Below are 23,630 nucleotides of genomic sequence, written 5' to 3'. Positions count from 1 at the left end.
GATCTCAACTCTATAGAAAACCTTTGGAGGGAGTTGAAAGTCCGTGTTGCCAAGCGAAAAGCCAAAAACATCACTGCTCTAGAGGATATCTGCATGGAGGAATGGGCCAACATACCAACAACAGTGTGTGGCAACCTTGTGAAGACTTACAGAAAACATTTGACCTCTGTCATTGCCAACAAAGGATATATTACAAAGTATTGAGATGAAATTTTGTTTCTGACCAAATACTTATTTTCCACCATAATATGCAAATAAAATGTTAAAAAAACAGACAATGTGATTTTCTGGATTTTTTTTTCTCAGTTTGTCTCCCATAGTTGAGGTCTACCTATGATGTAAATTACAGACGCCTCTCATCTTTTTAAGTGGTGGAACTTGCACTATTGCTGACTGACTAAATACTTTTTTGCCCCACTGTAAATAGCCGAGCAGAAAGACAATCAGTGGAAGCAGCTGCAGACTGCTAAATCCAAGGAGCAGCCATTCCACTTAAAACCACCGGAGAGAGCCCAAGAGCAGAACTCACAAAAGTGCCACTTACAACCAACGAAGGGAGCCCAAGAGCGGAATTCACAACAGGCAGGTACGTTCACAAGGTAAAACACTTTAGCATTTACTGATTTTATGTTCTACATTGCAGTCATAACTATTAGTATTTCCTTGTAGCGCGGCATCCTATATTGGAGTTAAGGGTTAAAAGTTGACCAGCAATTTCTCATTTTTACAACACCATTTTTTTTAGGGACCACATCTCATTTGAAGTCATTTTGAGGGATCTATATGATAGAAAATAACCAAGTGTGACACCATTCTAAAAACTGCACCGCTCAAGGTGTTCAAAACCACATTCAAGAAGTTTATTAACCCTTCAGGTGTTTCACAGGAATTTTTGGAATGTTCAAATAAAAATGAGCATTTAACTTTTTTTACACAAAGTTTATTTCAGCTCCAATTTGATTTATTTTACCAAGGGTAACAGGAGAAAATGGACCCCAAAAGTTGATGTACAATTTGTCCTGAGTACGCCGATACCACATATGTGGGGGTAAACCACTGTTTGGGTGCATGGCAGAGCTCAGAAGGGAAGGAGCGCTATTTGACTTTTCAAGGCAAAATTGACTGGAATTGAGATGGTACGCCATGTTGCGTTTGGAGAGCCCCTGATGTGCCTAAACATTGAAACCCCCCACAAGTGACAGCATTTTGGAAAGTAGACCCCCTAAGGAACTTATCTAGATGTGTGGTGAGCACTTTGACCCACCAAGTGCTTCACAAAAGTTTATAATGCAGAGCCGTAAAATATTATTTCACAAAAATGATCTTTTCGCCCCCATTTTTTATTCTCCCAGGGGGAAAAGAAGAAATAGGACCCCAAAAGTTATTGTGCAATTTGTCCTGAGTACGCTGATACCCCATATGTGGGGGTAAGCCACTGTTTGGGCGCATGGCAGAGCTCGGAAGGGAAGGAGCGCCATTTGACTTTTCAATGCAACATTGACTGGAATTTAGATGGGACGCTATGTTGCGTTTGGAGAGCCATTGATGTGCCTAAACATTGAAACCCCCCAAAAGTGACACCATTTTGAAAAGTAGACCCACCCATGGAACTTATCTAGATGTGTTGTGAGAGCTTTTAACCCCCAAGTGTTTCACTATAGTTTATAAAGCAGAGCCATGAAAATAAAAATTATTATTTTTTACAAAAAAATTATTTTTTAGCCCCCAGTTTTGTATTTTTCCAAGGGTAACAAGAGAAATTAGATGCCAAAAGATGTTGTCCAATTTGTCCTGAGTACGCTGATACCCCATATGTGGGGGGAACCACCGTTTGGGCGCATGGCAGAGCTCGGAAGGGAAGGAGCGCCATTTGGAATGCAGACTTAGATGGAATGGTCTGCAGGCATCACATTGCGTTTGCAGAGCCCCTAATGTACCTGAACAGTAGAAACCCCCCACAAGTGACCCCATATTGGAAACTAGACCCCCCAAGGAACTTATTTAGATGTGTTGTGAGAACTTTGAACCTCCAAGTGTTTCACTACAGTTTATAGCACAGAGCCTTGAAATAAAAAATCATTTTTTTTCCACAAAAAATATATTTTAGCCCCCAGTTTTGTATTTTCCTAAGGGTAACAGGAGAAATTGGACCCCAAAAGTTGTTGTCCAATTAGTCCTGAGTACGCTGATACCCCATATGTGGTGGGGAACCACCGTTTGGGCTCATCGCAGAGCTCAGAATGGAAGGAGCGCCATTTGGAATGCCGACTTAGATGGATTGGTCTGCAGGCGTCACATTGCGTTTGCAGAGCCCCTAATGTACCTAAACAGTAGAAACTCCCCATAATTGACTACATGTTAGAAACTAGACCCTCCAAGGAACTTATCTAGATGTGTTGTGAGAACTTTGCACCCCCAAGTGTTTCACTACAGTTTATAACGCAGAGTCGTGAAAATAAAAATAAAAAATGTTTCCACAAAAATAATTTTTTAGCCCCCAGTTTTGTATTTTCCAAAGGGTAGCAGGAGAAATTGGACCCCAAAAGTTGTTGACCAATTTGTACTGAGTACACTGATCCACAATATGTGGGGGGGGACCACCGTTTGGGCGCATGGCAGAGCTCGGTAGGGAAGGAGCGCCATTTGGAATGCAGACTTAGATGGAATGGTCTGCAGGCGTCACATTGCGTTTGCAGAGCCCATAATGTACCTAAACAGTAGAAACCCCCCACAAGTGACCCCATATTAGAAACTAGACCCCCAAGGAACTTATCTAGATGTGTTGTGAGAACTTTGAACCCCCAAGTGTTTCACTACAGTTTATAACACAGAGACACTGATCCACAATATGTGGGGGGGGACCACCGTTTGGGCGCATGGCAGAGCTCGGTAGGGAAGGAGCGCCATTTGGAATGCAGACTTAGATGGAATGGTCTGCAGGCGTCACATTGCGTTTGCAGAGCCCATAATGTACCTAAACAGTAGAAACCCCCCACAAGTGACCCCATATTAGAAACTAGACCCCCAAGGAACTTATCTAGATGTGTTGTGAGAACTTTGAACCCCCAAGTGTTTCACTACAGTTTATAACACAGAGCCATGAAAATAAAAAATCATGGCAGAGCTCAGAAGGGAAGGAGCGCCATTTGGAATGCAGACTTAGATGGAATGGTCTGCAGGTGTCACATTGCGTTTGCAGAGCCCATAATGTACCTAAACAGTAGAAAACCCAAAGTGACCCCATATTGCAAACTAGACCCCCCAAGGAACTTAACTAGATGTGTTGTGAGAACTTTGAACCCCAAGTGTTTCACTACAGTTTATAACGCAGAGCCGTGAAATTAAAAAATAATTTTTTCCCACAAAAATGGTTTTTTAGCCCCCCAAATTTTGATTTTCCCAAGGGTAACAAGAGAAATTGGATGCCAAAAGTTGTTGTCCAATTTGTCCTGGGTAGGCTGATACCCCATATGTTGGGAGAGCTCAGAAGGGATGGAGCACTGTTTTATTTTTTCAACACAGAATTGGCTGGAATTGAGATCGGACGCCATGTCGCGTTTGGAGAGCCCCTGATGTGCCTAAACAGTGGAAACCCCCAATTCTAACTGAAACCCTAACCCTAGCCCCAACCCTAGCTCCAACCCCAACTGAAACCCTAGCCCCAACCTTAGCCCTAACCCTAGCACTAACCTTAGCGCTAACCCTAACTCTAGCCCCACCCCTAACCCTAGCCCTCATCATAACCCTAACCCTAGTGGCAAAATGGAAATAAATAAATTTTTTTAATTTTAATATTTTTCCCTAACTAATGGGGTGATGAAGGGGGGTTTGATTTACTTTTATAGCGTTTTTTTAGCGGATTTTTATGATTGACAGCCGTCACAGACTAAAAGATGCTTTTTATTGCAAAAAATAGTTTTTGCGTCTCCACATTTTGAGAGCTATAATTTTTCCACATTTTGGCCCACAGAGTCATGTGAGGTCTTTTTTTTTGCGGGATGAGTAGACGTTTTTATTGGTAACATTTTCGGGCACGTGACATTTTTTGATCACTTTTTATTGTGAGGCAGAATGACCAGTTTTTCATGAATTTCTTTTTGGGGGGCATTTATACCGTTCCGCGTTTAGTAAAATTGATAAAGCAGTTTTATTCTTCAGGTCAGTACGATTACAGCGATACCTCACTTATATCTTTTTTTATGTTTTGGCACTTTTATTCGATAAAAACTATTTTATAGAAAAAATAATTATTTTTGCATCGCTTTATTCTGAGGACTATAACTTTTTTATTTTTCTGCTGATGATGCTGTATTGTGGCTCGTTTTTTTGCGGGACAAGATGACGTTTTCAGCGGTACCATGGTTATTTATATCCGTATTTTTTATCGCGTGTTATTCCACTTTTTGCTCGGCGGTATGATAATAAAGCGTTGTTTTTTGCCTCATTTTTTTTTTTACCGCGTTCACTGAAGGGGTTGACTAGCGGGATAGTTTTATAGGTCGGTTCGTTACGGACGCGGCGATACTAAATATGTGTACTTTTATTATTTTTTTATTATTTAGATAAAGAAATGTATTTATGGGAACAATATTTTCTTTTCTTTATTTAGGAATTTTTTTTTTTTACACATGTGAATATTTTTTTTTTTACTATACAACATTGTCCCAGGGGGGGCATCGTGTTATAGGGTCAGATCGCTGATCTGACACTTTGCACAGCACAGATCTGACATGCAGGGCTGCAGGCTTACCAGCGCTGGCTCTGAGCAGGCTCTGGTAAGCCACCTCCCTGCAGGACCCGGATGCAGCCCTGCGGCCATTTTGGATCCGGGGCCATAAGGGAGAAGGTAGGAGACCCTCGGAGCAACGCATTCACATCGCATTGCTCCGAGGGTCTTAGGGAAGCACGCAGGGAGCCCCCTCCCTGCGCGATGCTTCCCTATGCTGCCGGAACACTGCGATCATGTTTGATCGCAGTGTGCCGGGGGTTAATATGCCAGGGGCGGTCCGTGACTGCTCCTGGCACATACACATAGTGCCGGATGTCAGCTGCAATAGTCAGCTGACACCCGGCCGCGATCGACCGCGCTCCCCCCCGTGAGCGCGGCCGATCGCATATGACGTACTATCCCTTCACTGGGAATTTAGTCCCAGGTCACCTCGACGGGATACTACATCATATGGGATTAAGGGGTTAACATATTTCCAAGGAAATTCCATTTTGTTTTTGTTTTTGTATGTTTTATTGTGCACCTGTAATAGTGGCGTAAGACTCTGACAACATTGTTCACAGCTGTGACCTGGGAGTCACAAATGATTCCAGGGTATTCCACATGATGTTCCCATTTCATTTGAGCACTGTTTCCATCAATTTCAGACATTTTTAGACCCAGAAAGGACCCCCAGGGGTGGTCGCGGCAAAAATGCTTGGTTTTCCCATAGACTTTCATTGGGCTCGTTGCTCAGGACGAGCACCCGAGCATTCCAATTTGCTCGACTCGAGCAACGAGCACCCGAGCATTTTAGTGCTCGCTCATCACTAGTGTGGACCTTTCTCAAGCTTGAGAAAGGTCCACTCTTAGGACCGAAAAGTCGCAATACAGGCTAATAAAGAGCACCTTACAGCTACATTATAGTGTGCTGCTGCTTCAACTCTTTTTGACATTACATGCAAGAACTGGTATGTGCCTGTGAAGCTTTGCACCCTATTTTTTTACTCTGCTGTTCTTTATGTTTTGATAGATAGATAGATAGATAGATAGATAGATAGATAGATAGATAGATAGATAGATAGATAGATAGATAGATAGATAGATAGATAGATACAGTGGGTACGGAAAGTTTTCAGACCCCTTTACATTTTTCACTCTTTCTTTCATTGCAGCCATTTGGTAAATTCAAAAAAGTTCATTTTTCACATTAATGTACACTCTGCACCCCATCTTGACTGAAAAAAACAGAAAAGCAGTAATTTTTGCTAATTTAATAAAAAAGAAAAACTAAAATATCACCTGGTCACAAGTATTCAGTCCCTTTGCTCAGACACTCATACTTAAGTCACATGCTGTCCATTTCCTTGTGATCCTCCTTGAGATGGTTCTACTCCTTCATTGGAGTCCAGCTGTGTTTAATTAAACTGATAGGACTTGATGTGGAAAGGCACACACCTGTCTATATAAGACCTCACAGCTCGCAGTGCATGTCAAACCAAATGAGAATCATGAGGTCAAAGGAACTGGCCAAGGAGCTCAGACAGAATTGTGGAAAGGCACACATCTGGCCAAGGTTACAACAGAATTTCTGCAGTACTCAAGGTTCCTAACAGCATAGTGGCTTCCATAATCCTTAAATGGAAGATGTTTGGGACCATCAGAAGTCTTCCTAGATGTGGCCGTCCAGCCAAACTGAGCAATCGTGAGAGAAGAGCTTTGGTGAGAGAAGTAAAGAAGAACTCCAAGATCACTGTGGCTGAGCTCCAGAGATGCAGTACGGAGATGGGAGAAAATTCCACAAAGTCAACTATCACTGTTAGGGTTGGCAGATTGCACTAAATAAATTTAATGAGGAAGTGCAATCGCAACCAGGGGTCCACCAATCAGAGATGTAAAACTGCAGCTAATGTGAACAATGGAGGAGAACACAGGGGGCGATTGCTAGCTCTCACTGAGTTAGACGTCACTCAGTGAACAGCACACACAGTAGTGTCACTCCCACACAATAATGAAGGTGATGCTCTGCAATAGAGCTGTGTCACTCACACAAAATAATGGAGCAGATGCTCTGCAATAAATAGAGCGGTGTCACTCGCACACAGTAAGGGTAGATATGACGCTAGATATGATCCCTGTTAACTTCACAGAGGATCGAAGTTCCCTAATGGAGCAGGTAGCAAACAGTGGTCAAACAGTCAGCAGCTGCACTCAAAACAACTCCTCTCCGGTGTTGCCAGAATTTTAGTTGCTATACACCAGCCCTGAATCCACACAAACCAACTACTCTCCGGAGGTGCCGGAATTCTAGTGGCTATTCAGCCGACCCTGAGCACATGCTGACACAGACCACATAGTTGCTAAGTTCATTCACACATGGAAAATGATGGATACTAGCGCACCGGCGTGCGCCTCTGAGAACCTTTTATACGTACAGCTCAAGTCCAGTCAGACAGGACCTTGCCCGTGGACCAAACCTGAACAGCCAGCGACATCAACAGAGCAGCTGAAGACCGACCACAAATGAGACGCCGCCACATCACGAGCATGCTCAGTAGGGTGATTTCTGGACTTAGTCTCCAGAGTGTTCGCTCGTCGCTAACTACCGCTGGTTACCATAGGCTTGGCTGAAGAGCCAGCAGTAACCAGACAAATAGCACGAGCCTAAGCAAGATGCTGGGACCGACAGCTATGCTCAGTAGCACCCGCAGCAGTCAAAGCTGAAAGGGAGACCGCAAGGCTTGGGATATACCCAGTGCAGTGGGAGAATCCTGGCACTTAACAATCACTGCAGCCCTCCACCAGTCGGGCCTTTATGGAAGAGTGGCCCGATGGAAGCCTGTCCTCAGTGCAAGACATATGAAAGCCCGTATAGAGTTTGCTAAAAAACACATGAAGGACTCCCAGACTATGAGAAGTAAGATTCTCTGGTCTGATGAGACAAAGATAGACCATTTTGGTGATAACTCTAAGCGGTTTGTGTGGCAGAAACCAGGCACTGCTCATCACCTGCCCAATACAATCCCAACAGTGAAGCATGGTGGTGGCAGCATCATGCTATGGGGGTGTTTTTCAGCTGCAGGGACAGGACAACTGGTTGTCATTGAAGGAAATATGAATGTGGCCAAATACAGAGATATCTTGGATGAAAACCTTTTCCAGAGTGTTCTGGACCTCAGACTTGGCTGAAGGTTCACCTTCCAACAAGACAATGACCCTAAGCACACAGCTAAAATAACAAAGGAGTGGCTCCAGAACAACTCTGTGACCATTCTTGACTGGCCCAGCCAGAGCCCTGCCCTAAACCCAATTGAGCATCTCTGGAGAGAACTGAAAATGGCTGTCCACCAATGTTCACCATCCAACCTGACGGATCTGGAGAGGATCTGCAAGGAAGAATGGCAGAGGATCCCCAAATCCAGGTGTGAGAAACTTGTTGCATCATTCCCAAGAAGACTCATGGCTGTACTAGCTCAAAAGGCTGCTTCTACTCAATACTGAGCAAAGGGTCTGAATACTTATGACCATGTGATATTTCAGTTGTTCTTTTTTAATAAATTTGCAAAAATTACTACATGTCTGCTTTTGTTCAGTCAAGATGTGGTGCAGAGTGTACATTAATGAGAAAAAAATGAACTTTTTTGAATTTACCAAATGGCTGCAATGAAACAAAGAGTGAAAATTTAAAGGGGTCTGAATACTTTCCATACCCACTGTAGATAGATAGATATGAGATACATTCATAGATGATAGATAGATAGATAGATAGATAGATAGATAGATAGATAGATAGATAGATAGATAGATAGATAGATAGATAGATAGATAGATATGGGATAGATAGACGGACAGATAGGGATAGATAGACGGACAGATAGATGATGGATGAATAGATGATATAGATAGATCTGCAAATCTTCAAAGAGCCACAAGATGGCGATGAAGTCAAGCTCCATATATTGTACTTACCACACGGTAAAGTATACAAATACAATACTAATGTAAACCTAATCTTAATATAAACAAAGTGTTAAAAAAATAAGATGATTTATGCTTATTAGTCACCGGTAATAGTCATGTTTTACTTACCTGCTGTATCTAGCAATTGTACTAGCTATGTGTGGGATGGACTATTCTTCCATGTTACCTCTCATAATCTATATAACGCTGGGAGCGTCACTCTGTCCGAAGCCTTTATAGACTGCGCAAGAGCAAGTGCTGGCGCAGTCTGGGCCTCACAGAGTGACGCTCCCAGGAGATCGCGGTATGCGTAAACACTGAACGCACACCGCGATCTCCACCGGAGAGTCAGGGACCGCCAGGAGGGTGAGTATCGGCAATATTCACCGGTCCTCCGTTCCAGCGCTGCGTGCGGCTGCGTCTCCCGGGTCCTCTGCTGTGACGTTCACAGTTCAGAGGGCGCGATGACGCGCTTAATGCGCGCCGGCGCCGCCCTCTGACTGAACAGTCCCAGCTAGAGGAGCCGGAAGATGGCGGCGCGCAGCGCTGGAACGGGACAGACAGGTGAGTATAGCAAGTGCGGGGGGCCTTTGCTAGCGGCAATACCGGCACCTGACCCCCACAGCGCGCCGGTGTCCCCGCCTGCTCAGGCCCCCAGCACTCGGCGCCCAGCGATGATAGGTGAGTATGGTATTTTTTTTTTTTATATGGCAGCAGCATACGGGGCATATACAATGGAGCATCTTATGGGGTATGGGGGGCATATAATACAATGGTGGCGCATGATGGGAGCAGCACATGACAGAACGGGGGCAGGATGGCAGCAGCACATGACAGAACGGGCGCAGGATGGCAGCAGCACATGACAGAACCGGCGCAGGATGGCAGCAGCACATGACAGAACGGGGCGCAGGATGGGAGCAGCACATGAAAGAACGGGGGCACAGGATGGGAGCAACACATGAAAGAACGGGGGCACAGGATGGGAGCAGCACATGACAGGATGGGAGCAGCAAATGACAGAATGGAGGCGCAGGATGGGTGCAGAACATGTCAGAATGGAGGCGCAGGATGGGAGCAGCACATGTCAGAATGGGGGCGCAGGATGGGAGCAGCACATGTCACAATGGGGGCGCAGGATGGCAGCAGCACATGACAGAACGGGCGCAGGATGGCAGCAGCACATGACAGAACGGGCGCAGGATGGCAGCAGCACATGACAGAACGGGGGCGCAGGATGGGAGCAGCACATGAAAGAACGGGGGCACAGGATGGGAGCAGCACATGACAGAACGGGGCGCAGGATGGGAGCAGCACATGAAAGAACGGGGGCACAGGATGGGAGCAACACATGAAAGAACGGGGGCACAGGATGGGAGCAGCACATGACAGGATGGGAGCAGCAAATGACAGAATGGAGGCGCAGGATGGGTGCAGAACATGTCAGAATGGAGGCGCAGGATGGGAGCAGCACATGTCAGAATGGGGGCGCAGGATGGGAGCAGCACATGTCACAATGGGGGCGCAGGATGGCAGCAGCACATGACAGAACGGGCGCAGGATGGCAGCAGCACATGACAGAACGGGCGCAGGATGGCAGCAGCACATGACAGAACGGGGGCGCAGGATGGGAGCAGCACATGAAAGAACGGGGGCACAGGATGGGAGCAGCACATGACAGAACGGGCACAGGATGGCAGCAGCACATGACAGAACGGGCGCAGGATGGCAGCAGCACATGACAGAACGGGCGCAGGATGGCAGCAGCACATGACAGAACGGGCGCAGGATGGCAGCAGCACATGACAGAACGGGCGCAGGATGGCAGCAGCACATGACAGAACGGGGCGCAGGATGGGAGCAGCACATGAAAGAACAGGGGCACAGGATGGGAGCAGCACATGACAGGATGGGAGCAGCAAATGACAGAATGGAGGCGCAGGATGGGTGCAGAACATGTCAGAATGGAGGCGCAGGATGGGAGCAGCACATGTCAGAATGGGGGCACAGGATGGGAGCAGCACATTTCACAATGGGGGCGCAGGATGGGAGCAGCACATGTCACAATGGGGGCGCAGGATGGGTGCAGCACATGACAGAATGGGGGCGCAAGATGGGTGCAGCACATGTCAGGATGGGGACGCAGGATGGAGCAGCTCATGACAAGATGGGGACGTAGGATGGAGCAGCACATACCAGGATGGAGACCACATACCAATATAAATGCTCGCCACCCGGGCATAGAACGGGTTCAATAGCTACTAATTATATATAAGGCTAGGTTCACATTGCATTAAAGCAGCCCGTTCAACACATGCGTTAAATGGGCTGCGTTAACGCAAGTGCCAACATGCCATCGCGCTAGCACAGATAGAGCTAGCAGATGCTCTATCTGCGCTAGCGGTAACGGACCCGGAAACGCTGCAGCTCGCATCCCAGGGTCCATCACTCAATGACGGCACATCCCATTGCGGGCGTGCGCTAGTGATGCACCCAAAATAGGGCTTAATGGCAGCATTAACAGACTGCGTTACACCGCGTTATGCCCCGATGCAACGCAGTCCGTCTAACGAACCGCTAGAACGTAATGTGAACCCAGCCCAATTCCCATAAATATATTATTCTGTGCTTTAGGACCAAAATTTTATTTCCAAATTAATTTTATTTAACCATAGACATTCAAAAGTAAAATGAAATCTAGTGTGAGCACATTCCACCTGTTTTCCTGAACACACTTGTGGAGTGATTGAGTCTCCCAGCATGCAGATGGCTTGTTCATGACATTACGCTAATTTCATTTGACAAACTACAAGTATAAATGACATGCTCATCATCATTTTTATTTCAGCTACAGTCCTTAGCATGCTACATTAACCTGACAATGTTTAATCCTGGGCTCATTTAACAATACATTTCATGCAGTTCACATACTGTGTGTAATATTATATTATCATCACATATGGTCATTCTGTTGAACAGAATACGGATATCTGCAAAATTCACATATTTATCTTCTGTCTCGTTTTACTCTTAAAGTTTATTACAGATCTCTTAATACTTAGAGACTACAACGCATGACGCTTGATTTCGGCTATATGTATTTGACCCTTGTAAAAAGCAGAGTAAAATACTTAGGTCTCCAGTCTTATATTCTATCAGGCTGGTGGTGTAGCCAAATATTATTTACACAGTCCCACTGTGAGAACAATAATGCACAGTATACACTATTTATTGATTCCACAAATGCAATGAATATTGGCCAATTAATTAAAATATGTCTTCCGCTGCCCTATACCAGTCTGTGTACAGTTGTCATTTGTTAGGAAGAACTGTTATGTATTCTAGAGTCAGCAGAATCTGATCTTTCCTCATAGTCTTCCTCTGTGTAAATGGGCTGTTTCACTACTATTGAACAGTTGTCCTCAGAACCTGGGATTCTAGGGTCTTCAGGGGCTCTAGGGGGAAGGACGGGTGAGCTCCTGAAGACACTCGAGGAATTTCCAGAAAAAGGACTGACGTATTGGGATCTAAGTTGGTATTGTTGCTGCAATGTCATTGTGTTCCATAGAGTGACATCATTGGGCAGGAAAGGGCTGGACTGGTTCCTTGCTAAAGTGTTCCTCAACAGCAGTGGGTACCTGGGTGGTTGTGGAAATGGATGCTGTAAGGGCACAGCTAGTGGATTTGGAACCACATTGCTAGAATCTGCTGAAAAACGCAGAGTATCTGGAACTCTGAAAGCTGATCCTACTGACCATTTGGAGGAGGTCAATGGGTATGAGCCAAGAGTGTGCTCAAAAAGGTGACCATTAGAAGGTAACATAATGCCATCTGGATCAGTTGCAGTTCTCTCTCCAGTCACAGAAGATCTGCTTGACAGAAGGACTTCTACAGCCCCGACAAGGTCACCGCCACATCCTTTCAAGATAAGTTCTAGCACAGTAGGTTTCTGGCTTGGAAATATCTTCTTAAGGACCTCAATTGGAGGTCTATTGGACTTCAAGCTAAATGGCAAAGTCACTGTGCCAGAAGAGCCCTCAATAATAAGATGGCTGTGCTCTGCTTGATACTTGGGGCTATCTGATGTACTTTCAGCACTATTGCAATTTTTTTGTGCTGGATAGGCTGACTCATCCACTGACACCACTTCAGGGCTTTCTGGGGAACAGCAAGGCTTCACGTCTGGGGGAGACCGTTGATCGGTATCTTTGTCACTGTAGTTTTCACCATTTTCAGTTCCACTGCTGTCACCTAATCTTTCCTCTGACAGATCTGAAAAACCAGGGAAAATTAAAGAAACATTTGATTTATATAGAAACATATAAGACATATATGATCCGTGATTTAGTATCATTATCTATATGTCACCAAGTTAACCTGCAACTTTGAATATGATAAATTGCCCCATGGACAATAACATATTTGGTTGGAACTGATAAAAAATTATACATTTCAAAGAGTTCATGACGGAGCCAATTTACAAAAAAATTAGAAATACTGACGTCCAAAACACCAGACATGAAAAGAGAAAGTAACTTCTTCATTCATTCTCACCAGGTAGCACAGGGATCAGGGAAACCCCTTTTGTGGAGTTGGTTGCAGGTCTTAGAGGTAAAGCCAGTATCTCTGATGGTGGTTTAAGGTGGGAATACACCGTTAACCATGTGAATATTATATTTTAATATAATATATTAACATATTTTTCAGCTCATACAAGTCATAATTGTATCTACACTATTATCTCTAACAATTTTTTTCACTCACAGTAATATAGCCCTAAAAGTTGATATTGACTTCCTTTGAAATTGACACATACTGTATATGTATATATAATTACAATAGATACATATGTTGATAGATAGATATGGGATACATAGATATGGGATAGATAGATAGATAGATAGATAGATAGATAGATAGATAGATAGATAGATAGATAGATAGATAGATAGATAGATAGATAGATAGATAGGTTAAAAATTTGGAACAGCACCAAACACAGTACCTTAACAAAGTGCACGCATCCCCAGTCAGCAATCTGAGAAGGCTCCTTGCAATAGTAGAAAAAAAAGGGGAAACAACACAGCAGACTCCCAGAAAAAAAAGTGATGTTTATTGCCCAAATGGTGTGGCGACGTTTCGGATACAATCCTTTCTCAAGGCAGGAAGCAGTATGGATCCCTGCAGCTCCTCTGCCATTTTATCCTGTAGGCAGTGGAGCTGCAAGGATCCATCCTGCTTCCTGCCCGGCGCTTCCTGTCTGACATAGCAGCGCAGCTGGATGACATCATCATTCAGCGCACGGCTGTGCCAGCCCGCCGCACATGAGGGCATTCTGGCCAGGGGTCCCCTGGAGCCTCGGGAGTGGATAAACAGGCCAGATTGCCCTCAGTGTTAGCCGCCTGCAGAGGCTCCTCTCCACCTCCGGATCCCTACCGGTTGCACATGCGGTATGTTGGCTGCAGTCTGCAGCTAACACTGCCAGCTATTACAGGACAGATCCTTGCGGCTCCACTGCCTACAGGAGAAAATGGCAGAGGAGCTGCAGGGATCCATACTGCTTCCTGCCCTGCGCTTCCTGTCTGACATAGCAGCGCAGCTGGATGACGTTATCATTCAGTGCATGGCTGTGCCGGAGAGGAAGCTGCAAGCGATGAAGATGCTGCTGGGGAGCAGACAGAGAGGTGAGTGTTGCTCTGTGTGTGTCTGCGGGGGAACGTGCAGAGAGGTGTGTGTGTACATGGTGGAGAGGGCAATGATGTGGGTGATGGAAAGGATGATGAGGGTGGTGGGGGAGGTTGCAATGATGGTGGTGGTGGAAAGTGCAATAATGGGGTGGTGGGAAAGAAAACAATGATAGAGATAGTGGAAAAGGCAATGATGGGGTGGTGGGGAGAAGGCAATGAAGGAAGAGATGGAGAAGGCAATGATGGGAGTGGTGGGGAAGAAAGCAATGATGGAAAGAAGGCAGTGATGATGGTGGAAAGGACAATGGGCTGGTTGTGCAGTAGGCAATGATGGAGGTGGTGGAATGGGCAATGATGTGGGTAGTGGGGGAGAAAACAATCATAGAGGTGGCGGAAAAGGCAATGATGGTAGTGGTGGGGGAGAAAGCAATAATGGAGGAGATGGAGAGGGCAATGATGGGAGTGGTGGAAGTGGCAGTGTTGGGGTGGTGGATGGGAAGGCAATGATGGAGGTGGTGATGATGAACATTATGGGGTAGAGGGGGAGAACAATGATGGAGGTGGTGGAGAGTGTTATGAGGGGGCTGCATTATATTCTATGAGGGGGCTACTTTATATTCTATGATGGGGCTACCCCAACCCCTGCTACATAATTAAAGCATGTACTACCTTATATTATACCCTGATATTAGCGTGTTTTACCGCACAATCAGTGGTCCTGTATTTATTTCTATGTAGTTGCATAGTGGGCCCCAAGAATGATTTTCTCTGGTGGGTCCAAGGTGCTCCAGTCCGACAGTGATTGTGAGTCATGGGGAAAGCAAAAGAATTGTCAGCGGATCTATGGGAAAAGGTAGTTGAGCTGTTTAAAACAGGAAAGGAATACAAATAGATATCCAAAGAATTGATAAATCCAGTCAGCAGCTTAGAAAATGGAAAATCAGGGGCTCTGTAAAAACAAAACCATGGTCAGGTAGACCAACAAAAATGTCATCCACAACTGCCAGGAAAACTGCAAAGAAAAACCAAAAAATAACATCAGCTGAAATACAGGATTCTCTGAAAACTATAGGTGTGGCTGTTTCAAGATGTACAATAATGAGGCACTTGAAGAAAAATGGGCTACATGGTCTAATCGCCAGAAGAAAGCCATTACTGCACAAATGCCACAAAATATCTTTCCTACAATATGCAAAACAGCACAGAGACAAGCCTCAAAACTTCTGGAACAAGGTAATTTGGAGTGATGAGACCAAAATTGAACTTTTGGCCACAACCAAAAACGTTACATTTGGAGAGAGGTCAACAAAGCCTATGATGAAAGGAACACCATTCCTACTGTAAAGCAGGGAGGTGGATCACTTATGTTTTGGGGATGTGTGAGCTACAAAGGTACAGGAAACTTGGTCAAAGTTGAAGGAAAGATGAATGCAGCACATTATCAGCAAATACTGGAGACAATCACTCATCAGCCCGGAAGCTGCACAAGGGACATACTTGGACGTTCCAAAATGTCAATGATCCAAAACACAAGGCCAAGTCAACCTGCCGTTGGCTACAGCAGAACAGAGTGAAGGTTCTGGAGTGAACATCTCAGTCTACTGACCTCAATATCATTGATCCACTCTGGTGAGATCTCAAATGCGCAGTTCATGCTAGACAGCCCAGGAATTTACAGGAACTAGAGGCTTTATGCCAAGAAGGGTGGGCAGCTTTATCATCTGAGAAAATAAAGAACCTCATCCACAACTACCACAAAAGACTTCAAGCTGTCATTGATGTTAGAGGGGGCAATACATGGTACTAATAAATGGCGTATGTGAACTTTTGATCAGGGTCATTTGGATATTTTGGGTTGCCATGATTTAAAAAGAGAAAACACAGTAGTTTGACAATAAATGGCTTCACCCAACCACTAGCCATGAGTGGAGAAAACATTTTGATGTTATCATTCTTATTCTCTGAAAAAAGGCCAAGAAAGCAAAAAATCTGTCGGAGTATGTAAACTTTTGAGCACAACTGTAGATAGATAGATAGATAGAGAGATAGATAGATAGATAGATAGATAGATAGATAGATAAAGATAGATAGATAGATAGATAGATAGATAGATAGATAGATAGATAGATAGATAGATAGATAGATAGATAGATAATTTATGACTCACTATTTCCTATTGCTTTTAGTTTTGTTGTTTTAAAATTAATAGAATAATATTCATAGAATAAAAGTTATTTTTTTTAATTTATTTTTAAATACATTCTGTTTTTGTTAAAAAATATTGCCAAAAAAGAAGTCTCAATTCACGCACAATTTTTTTTGTCAACATAAACAAGCTACCAATATTAATCATGGTGTTGGATCTGATTTTTGAGCCATTTTTTAGTTTAGAGGTCACTTTCTAGCATCCATATGTCATCTGTTATGCTTGAATGAGTAAAAAATAACTTTTGTAGGTTTCCTAAACTTCCGCTAGAATTAGTCAGTTAAAAATGGACAGTACATAGAAGCAACATGGGTGGAATCTATGAATGGTCTGCAATATTCAGATGAGTTTGATTCGCATATCCCTGTTTTCTTTTTTTTTGCAGAGCATCCATCATAAAAAAAACATGCGAAGACCCATTAATTATTTATATCAATTGTAGCGAATATTGGTAATTAAAACTTAACATTTAATATTCATTAAAAAAATTATCTTATGTAGTACCATATTAAAAGACTCGCAGTGTTACATTGTCTATGTTTTTTATATATGTTGTCTATTTTTTTTAAATTAATATTGTTAAGTTTTAATTTCCAATACTTGTGAGTCGCTGCAGCTGACATAAGCATTTATGATTTTATAGCTTTTTTTTTACAAATAAATAGCATTGCTTCTTTTGGGGGGCATGTCTTCTAGCTGGGAACAAAAAGAAATAGAAGATGTATGTGAAAATTGGACATGTGAATCAGGTCTAAGGCTGCAATCACAATCCTATGTGCAGTTTTTTACGCAATTGTTTTTAGAAAAAAAACAGGAGCGTTTTCAGGTTTTGGCTCAAAATATTGCATGTAAAATTCCTAACGATGCGTATCTCAGCCTTTACTTTCAACTAACGGTATTTATAAACACCTAAAACATTCCCGGTGCTTGTAGTTCACATAAGCGTGTAAAAAAAATTGTCTGATTTTTTTCCAGAAAAATAAATGCTTTTTCATCTGTTTTTATATAACAGCAGGGCATATGATTGATCTGTATGGGATCGGATGTTTTTTAGTGCACCCATGGACTTGGATAGGCGAGTCACATCCAAAATGTGAAAGGGATGGCACACAACGCAATTTTTTTCATGTGGACATTTGATCAGTGGAAAAAAAAACGATCATCTAAATAGCCCATTTGAATGATATTGATCTGAGTGTTGTCACCTCTTGCACGGAAAATGTGGATCTGTGAACGTAGCCGAAGCAATACATAAAAATGTAATACCACCACGGCAGGATACATCCACAGACAGCATTCTGTACAGTTTTTCATGACATTTATGTTTTACTTGCTGTTTGTTTGTTTATTTACTTATTTACATTTTTTTCTTTTCAAAAAATGCTGCAGCCAGTTGTTACTTTAAAGTTCCTAGCAATTCACTGAAAACTCTACATATACAGCCTCTCTTTTAGCTCTACCTCTTCCTACAGGTTTTGGCTTTAAAAATAGATAGATAGATAGATAGATAGATAGATAGATAGATAGATAGATAGATAGATAGATAGATAGATAGATAGATAGATAGATAGATGATAGATATGAGATAGATAGATAGATAGATAGATACCGTAGATAGATAGATAGATAGATAGATAGATAGATAGATAGATAGATATGATAGATAGATAGATAGATAGATAGATAGATAGATAGATAGATAGATAGATAGATAGATAGATATGAGATAGATAGATAATATATAGATACATAAATAGATAATAGATATGAGATAGATATATATATGGGATAGATAGATATTAGATAGACTGATAGATAGATATTAGATAGATAGATAGATAGATAGATAGATATTATTGATAGATAGATACATAGATGATAGATATGAGATAGATAGATAGATAGATAGATATGGGATAGATAGATACATAGATAGATAGATAGATAGATAGATAGATAGATAGATAGATAGATAGATAGATAGATAGATAGATGCAGATAGATAGATAATAGATAGATAGATATATATTAGATAGATAGATATGGGATAGATAATAGATAGATACATAATAGATAATAGATATGAGATAGATATATATATGGGATAGATAGATAGATAGATAGATAGATAGATAGATAGATAGATAGATAGATAGATAGATAGATAATAGATTTTTTTGTAAAATTAATTTTTGGAGTGCTGCTTTAATTGTGAACTAAAACACTGCCACAAGTCTATAGTTTTTGCATCTATACTGGAGTGCTGCCTCTCTTTTTATATTTGATAGATAATTTGTTTCATCATTTCCTATTTCTTCCAGTTTTTCTGTTTTAAAATTAATAGAATAATATTCTTAAAAATTATTTTCTAACTACTTTCTGATTTTTTTTACTAGATACCTAGATAGACCTATTTTCGTATATTTCAATTTTAGTTAATTAGTTTTAAACTGAACCTTTTAAATCTAATTGTTCCCATATATATAATCCTACTACTAAAAATACACTTTTTACAATCTATATAACAATATTAAAAAATAGTTAATTGTTGAACATATATTTAGATTCCAGTTGCCTCCTTAGATAAATACATATGTCAAAATATTGGACTCATCGGTTTAATAGAAGTATCAAGTAGCAAAAGAAGAGGGTGAATGGGCATCTGGGCTGGAGCCGGTTGTCAGTGCCGGGTACACAGGGGTGGAGGAGACGTTACATTACTCCATTGTGGCTCTAAATGCCGCTATGTATCCGGTGGAGATTGTATGGAAATGCCGACAATTAGGATGCGATACGCAGACTGCTGCCTATGGATTGGATCAGCGCAGACAGCAGTGATGGAGATGTTCTTATAGAGAGAGAGCGATACTTCTAGAGAGTTACCAAATCACCTCCCAGCTGCACATCTAATAACCCTATACACTCTGTATCTGTGTTACTGCATTTTAATTCCTTCTTGTATAAATATACATTATATTACATGACGTATATATATATATATATAAGCAATATTTATATATACATATATATATATATATATATATATATATATATAAACTAATGAATAAGAAATAATCAATAGATAGATATGGGATAGATATTGGATAGATAGATCTATAGATAATGTATAGATAGATAGAAATATAATAGATAGATAGATCTATAGATAATGTATAGATAGATAGATATTAGATAGATAAATAGATATACAGATATGGGATAGATAGATAGATCTATAGATAGGTAGATAATAGATAGAAATATAATATAGATCTATAGATATTGTATAGATAGATATATATATAATAGATAGCTCTATAGATAATGTATAGATAGATAGATAGATAGATATGAGATAGATAGATATTTGATAGATAGATAGATAGATAGATAGATATTTGATAGATAGATAGATATATAATAGATAAATCTAAGTATCGATGACTCAATATCTTTTCCCTAGTTCCCACATTGCCTGTAGCTGAGGTTTTCTTGCAGGGATCTCCCGGCTCCATGGAGGCTGCTCAGGGTGCAGTTCTGCAGTAACCTGATCCCTCACTCCGGGTGACATGTTTTGGCACAAGTTGAGGTTATACTTGATTTCCTTCTTGAGTCATTTTTCACGCTTCACTACTTGTCTCCTTCATCTAAGCTGTAAAGTGGCCTCGGGAATTTCAATAAATCATAACGTGATAAACCGCAGAAGCAGCAACTGACAACAAATGTGTTATTCCAGTGTTCAGACATCTGATTGTCGCTACATATGGCACTGTGGGCTTCCACCATCCTGACTGGTGGCTGCCAAGTCTGCGCATAGGAAATGCCACTTATCATTGGCACAACTACTCGCTGGCACATCCAGGGCAGGATGTGATGCCAATCAGAGTGGCCATGGCTGAGCATGGAGGAGGAATATAAGGCAAGGTTTACTCTATTCACCTCTGACTCTGTCTTAGTAGCAGACAAAATTATTAATAATTAGTATTTATTTTATCATTATGACTCAATTACAATAGATTAAAATAAAACCAACGTTACTAAACATTGCAGGACAGAAAACAGTGGTGTCATAAATACTTATCTCACAATTCTGAAATCTGAATTCAGATAATATCAGTGGTAACCAAAATAAAGACATCACATTCAGGGCTTCTGGGCACCTTAGGGGAGTGTGCAACTTTCTGTACAGTATATATATATATATGTGGATAGATAGATGGATGAATAGATACTAGATAGATATAAATATGGATATATATGTATGTTTATATGAGATAGATATGCGATGGATAAATAGATAGATATATAATAGATAGATAATAGAGATAGATAGATAGATAGATAGATAGATAGATAGATAGATAGATAGATAGATAGATAGATATGGGATAGATGATAGATAAATAGATAGATAAATAGATAGGGGATAGATAGATAAATATGGATATAAATATTTATATGAGATAGATAGATATATAACTACATAGATAGATGGCTAGATAATAGTTCTGAGATAAATAGATAGATCTCAGTTTACTAAGGACATTTCAGCATTTCTTCCCTTTGCCGGTATATATACAGCCACAGCAGCAGTTATTGTCTTATTATTATACTTATCAGTATTATTTCGTTTGTTATTAGTAGCATGCATATTTATAATCATTGTATCATTACTATTCTGTAATTACTGTTATATTTCATATTGACATTATTCATATGAATTAATTATAATAATTTTTTTATTAATGATAAGGAATGTTACTAAACATTTACCGGGGAAAAAAATCATAGCGCTAATAAATATTTCTAGTGTGATAAGAAGTATATGGAATCAAGATATTTAATATTTTTAAATAGTTTAGGGGAATATTTATCTTTATTTTCTACTGCTAAAAAAGATAGAAACAAGAAAGAAAAAAAAGAATGAAGTACAGGAGCCGCATGCATTATGGTTGCTGGCGGTCCCCTCCTGTAGTTAGCGGGCAGTCTCCTGCACAGACGGATGGTTGGTCACAGTTTCTCTGTAGGTTATGATGTGCCATCATTACTTTCTATTACTAATCTGTCATGTTTCATCTTTGTGGCCCAATATTCCCTGTCACTAAATGTAAAGAGACAAGTGAGCAATCCATCGCGCTCCGGGCAGTACCCACCTGTCTTCCCTGGCAGCGGCATGGCCGAGGAGGGCTCCTGTGCCCACCGGATGGTCATCTCTCCAGGCCGGGGTGCGGGCTGACTGGTGTCGGCCGGTAAGGCAGCTGGCAGGCCTGGCATAGGGCGCAGGGTGTCTGGGATGAGGCTCTCCAGGCTCTCGTTGGCCTGCTGCCTCCTGAGTGCCACCTGTGCCGCCATCACCCGCTGCCTTTCTATGATCAGGATGCATTTCTCACAGGTACAGTCCTTGAAGCGGCAGTAGCGCTTGTGGCCCTTGAGCCAAGAGAGGACTCCGTGGTTTCTACATCGGGCACACTTTGGGGTCCTCTGTAATGGGGCTCGGGGCTGTGACACTGGGCCCCCCATGTATAGGTAGGGAGAGCCGTATCCATTCATCATCTGGCAGGTGACACCAGGCTTGGACTTTTGTGTCTCTAGAAGTTCTGTCCTCAGAGATGGAGGTGGTGATGGCTTCTTCTAGGCGGTGGGTGATGCTGCAGGACACAGCACCCTCTGTCTCCCTAATGCCCTCCTGGCCAGGCTCAGAGTCCTACATCCTGAGCTCTGCTCCTCTCTTGTCCACTTGTGTGGAGCAGCTGGAAGTCCAGTCCTTTATCTCCAGATGATGTCCTCCTCCCAGCAGGACCAGGCGTGGTGCTGAACCCTAGTGCACAGGGGTGTTAGGATACCAGGCTGCTGCTGTCTGGCACTGTACTTTCCATGCTGAGTGTGTGCATGAGATGGTGAGGGGTTAGGTGGCAGATCTTCCCCTCCTCTAAGGTCTCCGCCTCTTATTATCCTCCTCTGTAGCCCAGTCCCTCATCACAGCCTGTCTCCAACAGCAGCCCTCTCTGGTCAGCTTTCATCCATCTACAGGGCATGGCATCCTTTATCAAAGTGGCTATAATGGTGCCAGAATGGTGATTTGCTCTGCCAACCTATTCTGTTAGTAGAATAGTGTCTATGCCTTGATGTAGATGGCATTACCCTGGCATTTCATCTACGTTCATTACCAGTGTGGTATATTTACATTGTATCTCATGTTTGGATGGATTCAAAAGTAGGTTTCACTGTAGAGCTCCTCATATACACAAGAGGAAAGTTGGAAATGATCCGTGATACGATTTTTTTCAGCGTTTGACAGTTGGCACTACATGAGTAGGGCAGAATTAGTAAAACAGGGTTGATCCATCCTCATTCTGTTTAACTCCACTCCTTTCCTCAGCTAGGTCCATCATCTGCCAGCTTACTCTGGATTGTCGGATTTTTTCGTACAAATGATTTTGACTCTACAATTAGTGGCATTGCATGATTAATACATATACAGTCATGGCCAAAAGTGTTGGCACCCTTGAAATTGTTCTAGAAACTGAAGTATTTCTCCCAGAAAATTATTACAACACATTTTATTATATACATTTATTTCCTTTGTATTGAAACAACACAAAAAAAGAGAAAAAAAGCTAATTGCACAACATTTCACACACAAATCCCAAAATGGTCCAGACAAAATTGTTGTCACCCACAACTTAATATTTGGTTGTACCCCCTTTGAAATAAATATATGCAATAAATTTCTTCTGTAACGAACAAGCTTCTGACACCTCTCAGCTGGAATTCTGGACCACTCTTCTTTTCCAAACTGCTCCAGGTCTCTCATACCAACAGCAATTCTAAGAAATCTCCACAGATGTTCAATGGGATTTAGAACCAGAGTCATTGTTGACAACTTCAGAACTCTCCAGCCCTTTGTTTCCATCCATTTCTGGGTGCTTCTCGAAGTATGTTTGGGGTCATTGTCCTACTGGAAGACCTATGACTTAGGATGCAAACCCAACATTCTGACACTTGGCAGAACATTGCGACCCAAAATTCTTTGGTAATCTTCAGATTTCATGATGCCTTGCACACAGTT

General features: G+C 42.1%; 1 protein-coding gene across 1 annotated transcript; it reads right to left on the bottom strand.

Annotated features, from left to right (window-relative positions):
• Positions 1-11,492: 11,492 nt before the first annotated feature.
• On the bottom strand, positions 11,493-22,446 carry DMRT3 (doublesex and mab-3 related transcription factor 3). Its single transcript, XM_069745484.1, has 2 exons — positions 21,715-22,446; positions 11,493-12,940 (listed from the first exon to the last, which is right to left on the bottom strand). The coding sequence occupies exons 1-2, from the start codon at positions 22,112-22,114 to the stop codon at positions 11,988-11,990; spliced, it is 1,353 nt and encodes a 450-aa protein (XP_069601585.1). The 5' UTR covers positions 22,115-22,446; the 3' UTR covers positions 11,493-11,987.
• Between the last annotated feature and the right edge of the window lie 1,184 nt (positions 22,447-23,630).

This window comes from Ranitomeya imitator, chromosome 1 (genome assembly GCF_032444005.1).
Source record: "Ranitomeya imitator isolate aRanImi1 chromosome 1, aRanImi1.pri, whole genome shotgun sequence".
NCBI classification, from domain to species: domain Eukaryota; kingdom Metazoa; phylum Chordata; class Amphibia; order Anura; family Dendrobatidae; genus Ranitomeya; species Ranitomeya imitator.
Note: the sequence above shows the minus strand (reverse complement) of the source record. Positions and strands in the feature narration are given on the sequence as shown.

Bases quoted from the DNA above. Each gene is read 5' to 3' on its own strand.
- DMRT3 (XM_069745484.1), bottom strand. From the start codon at position 22,114: ATGATGAATGGATACGGCTCTCCCTACCTATACATGGGGGGCCCAGTG. The intron at 12,941-21,714 runs GTGGGTACTGCC...CTGGTTTTTCAG, and splicing joins GCCGCTGCCAGGGAAGACAG to ATCTGTCAGAGGAAAGATTA.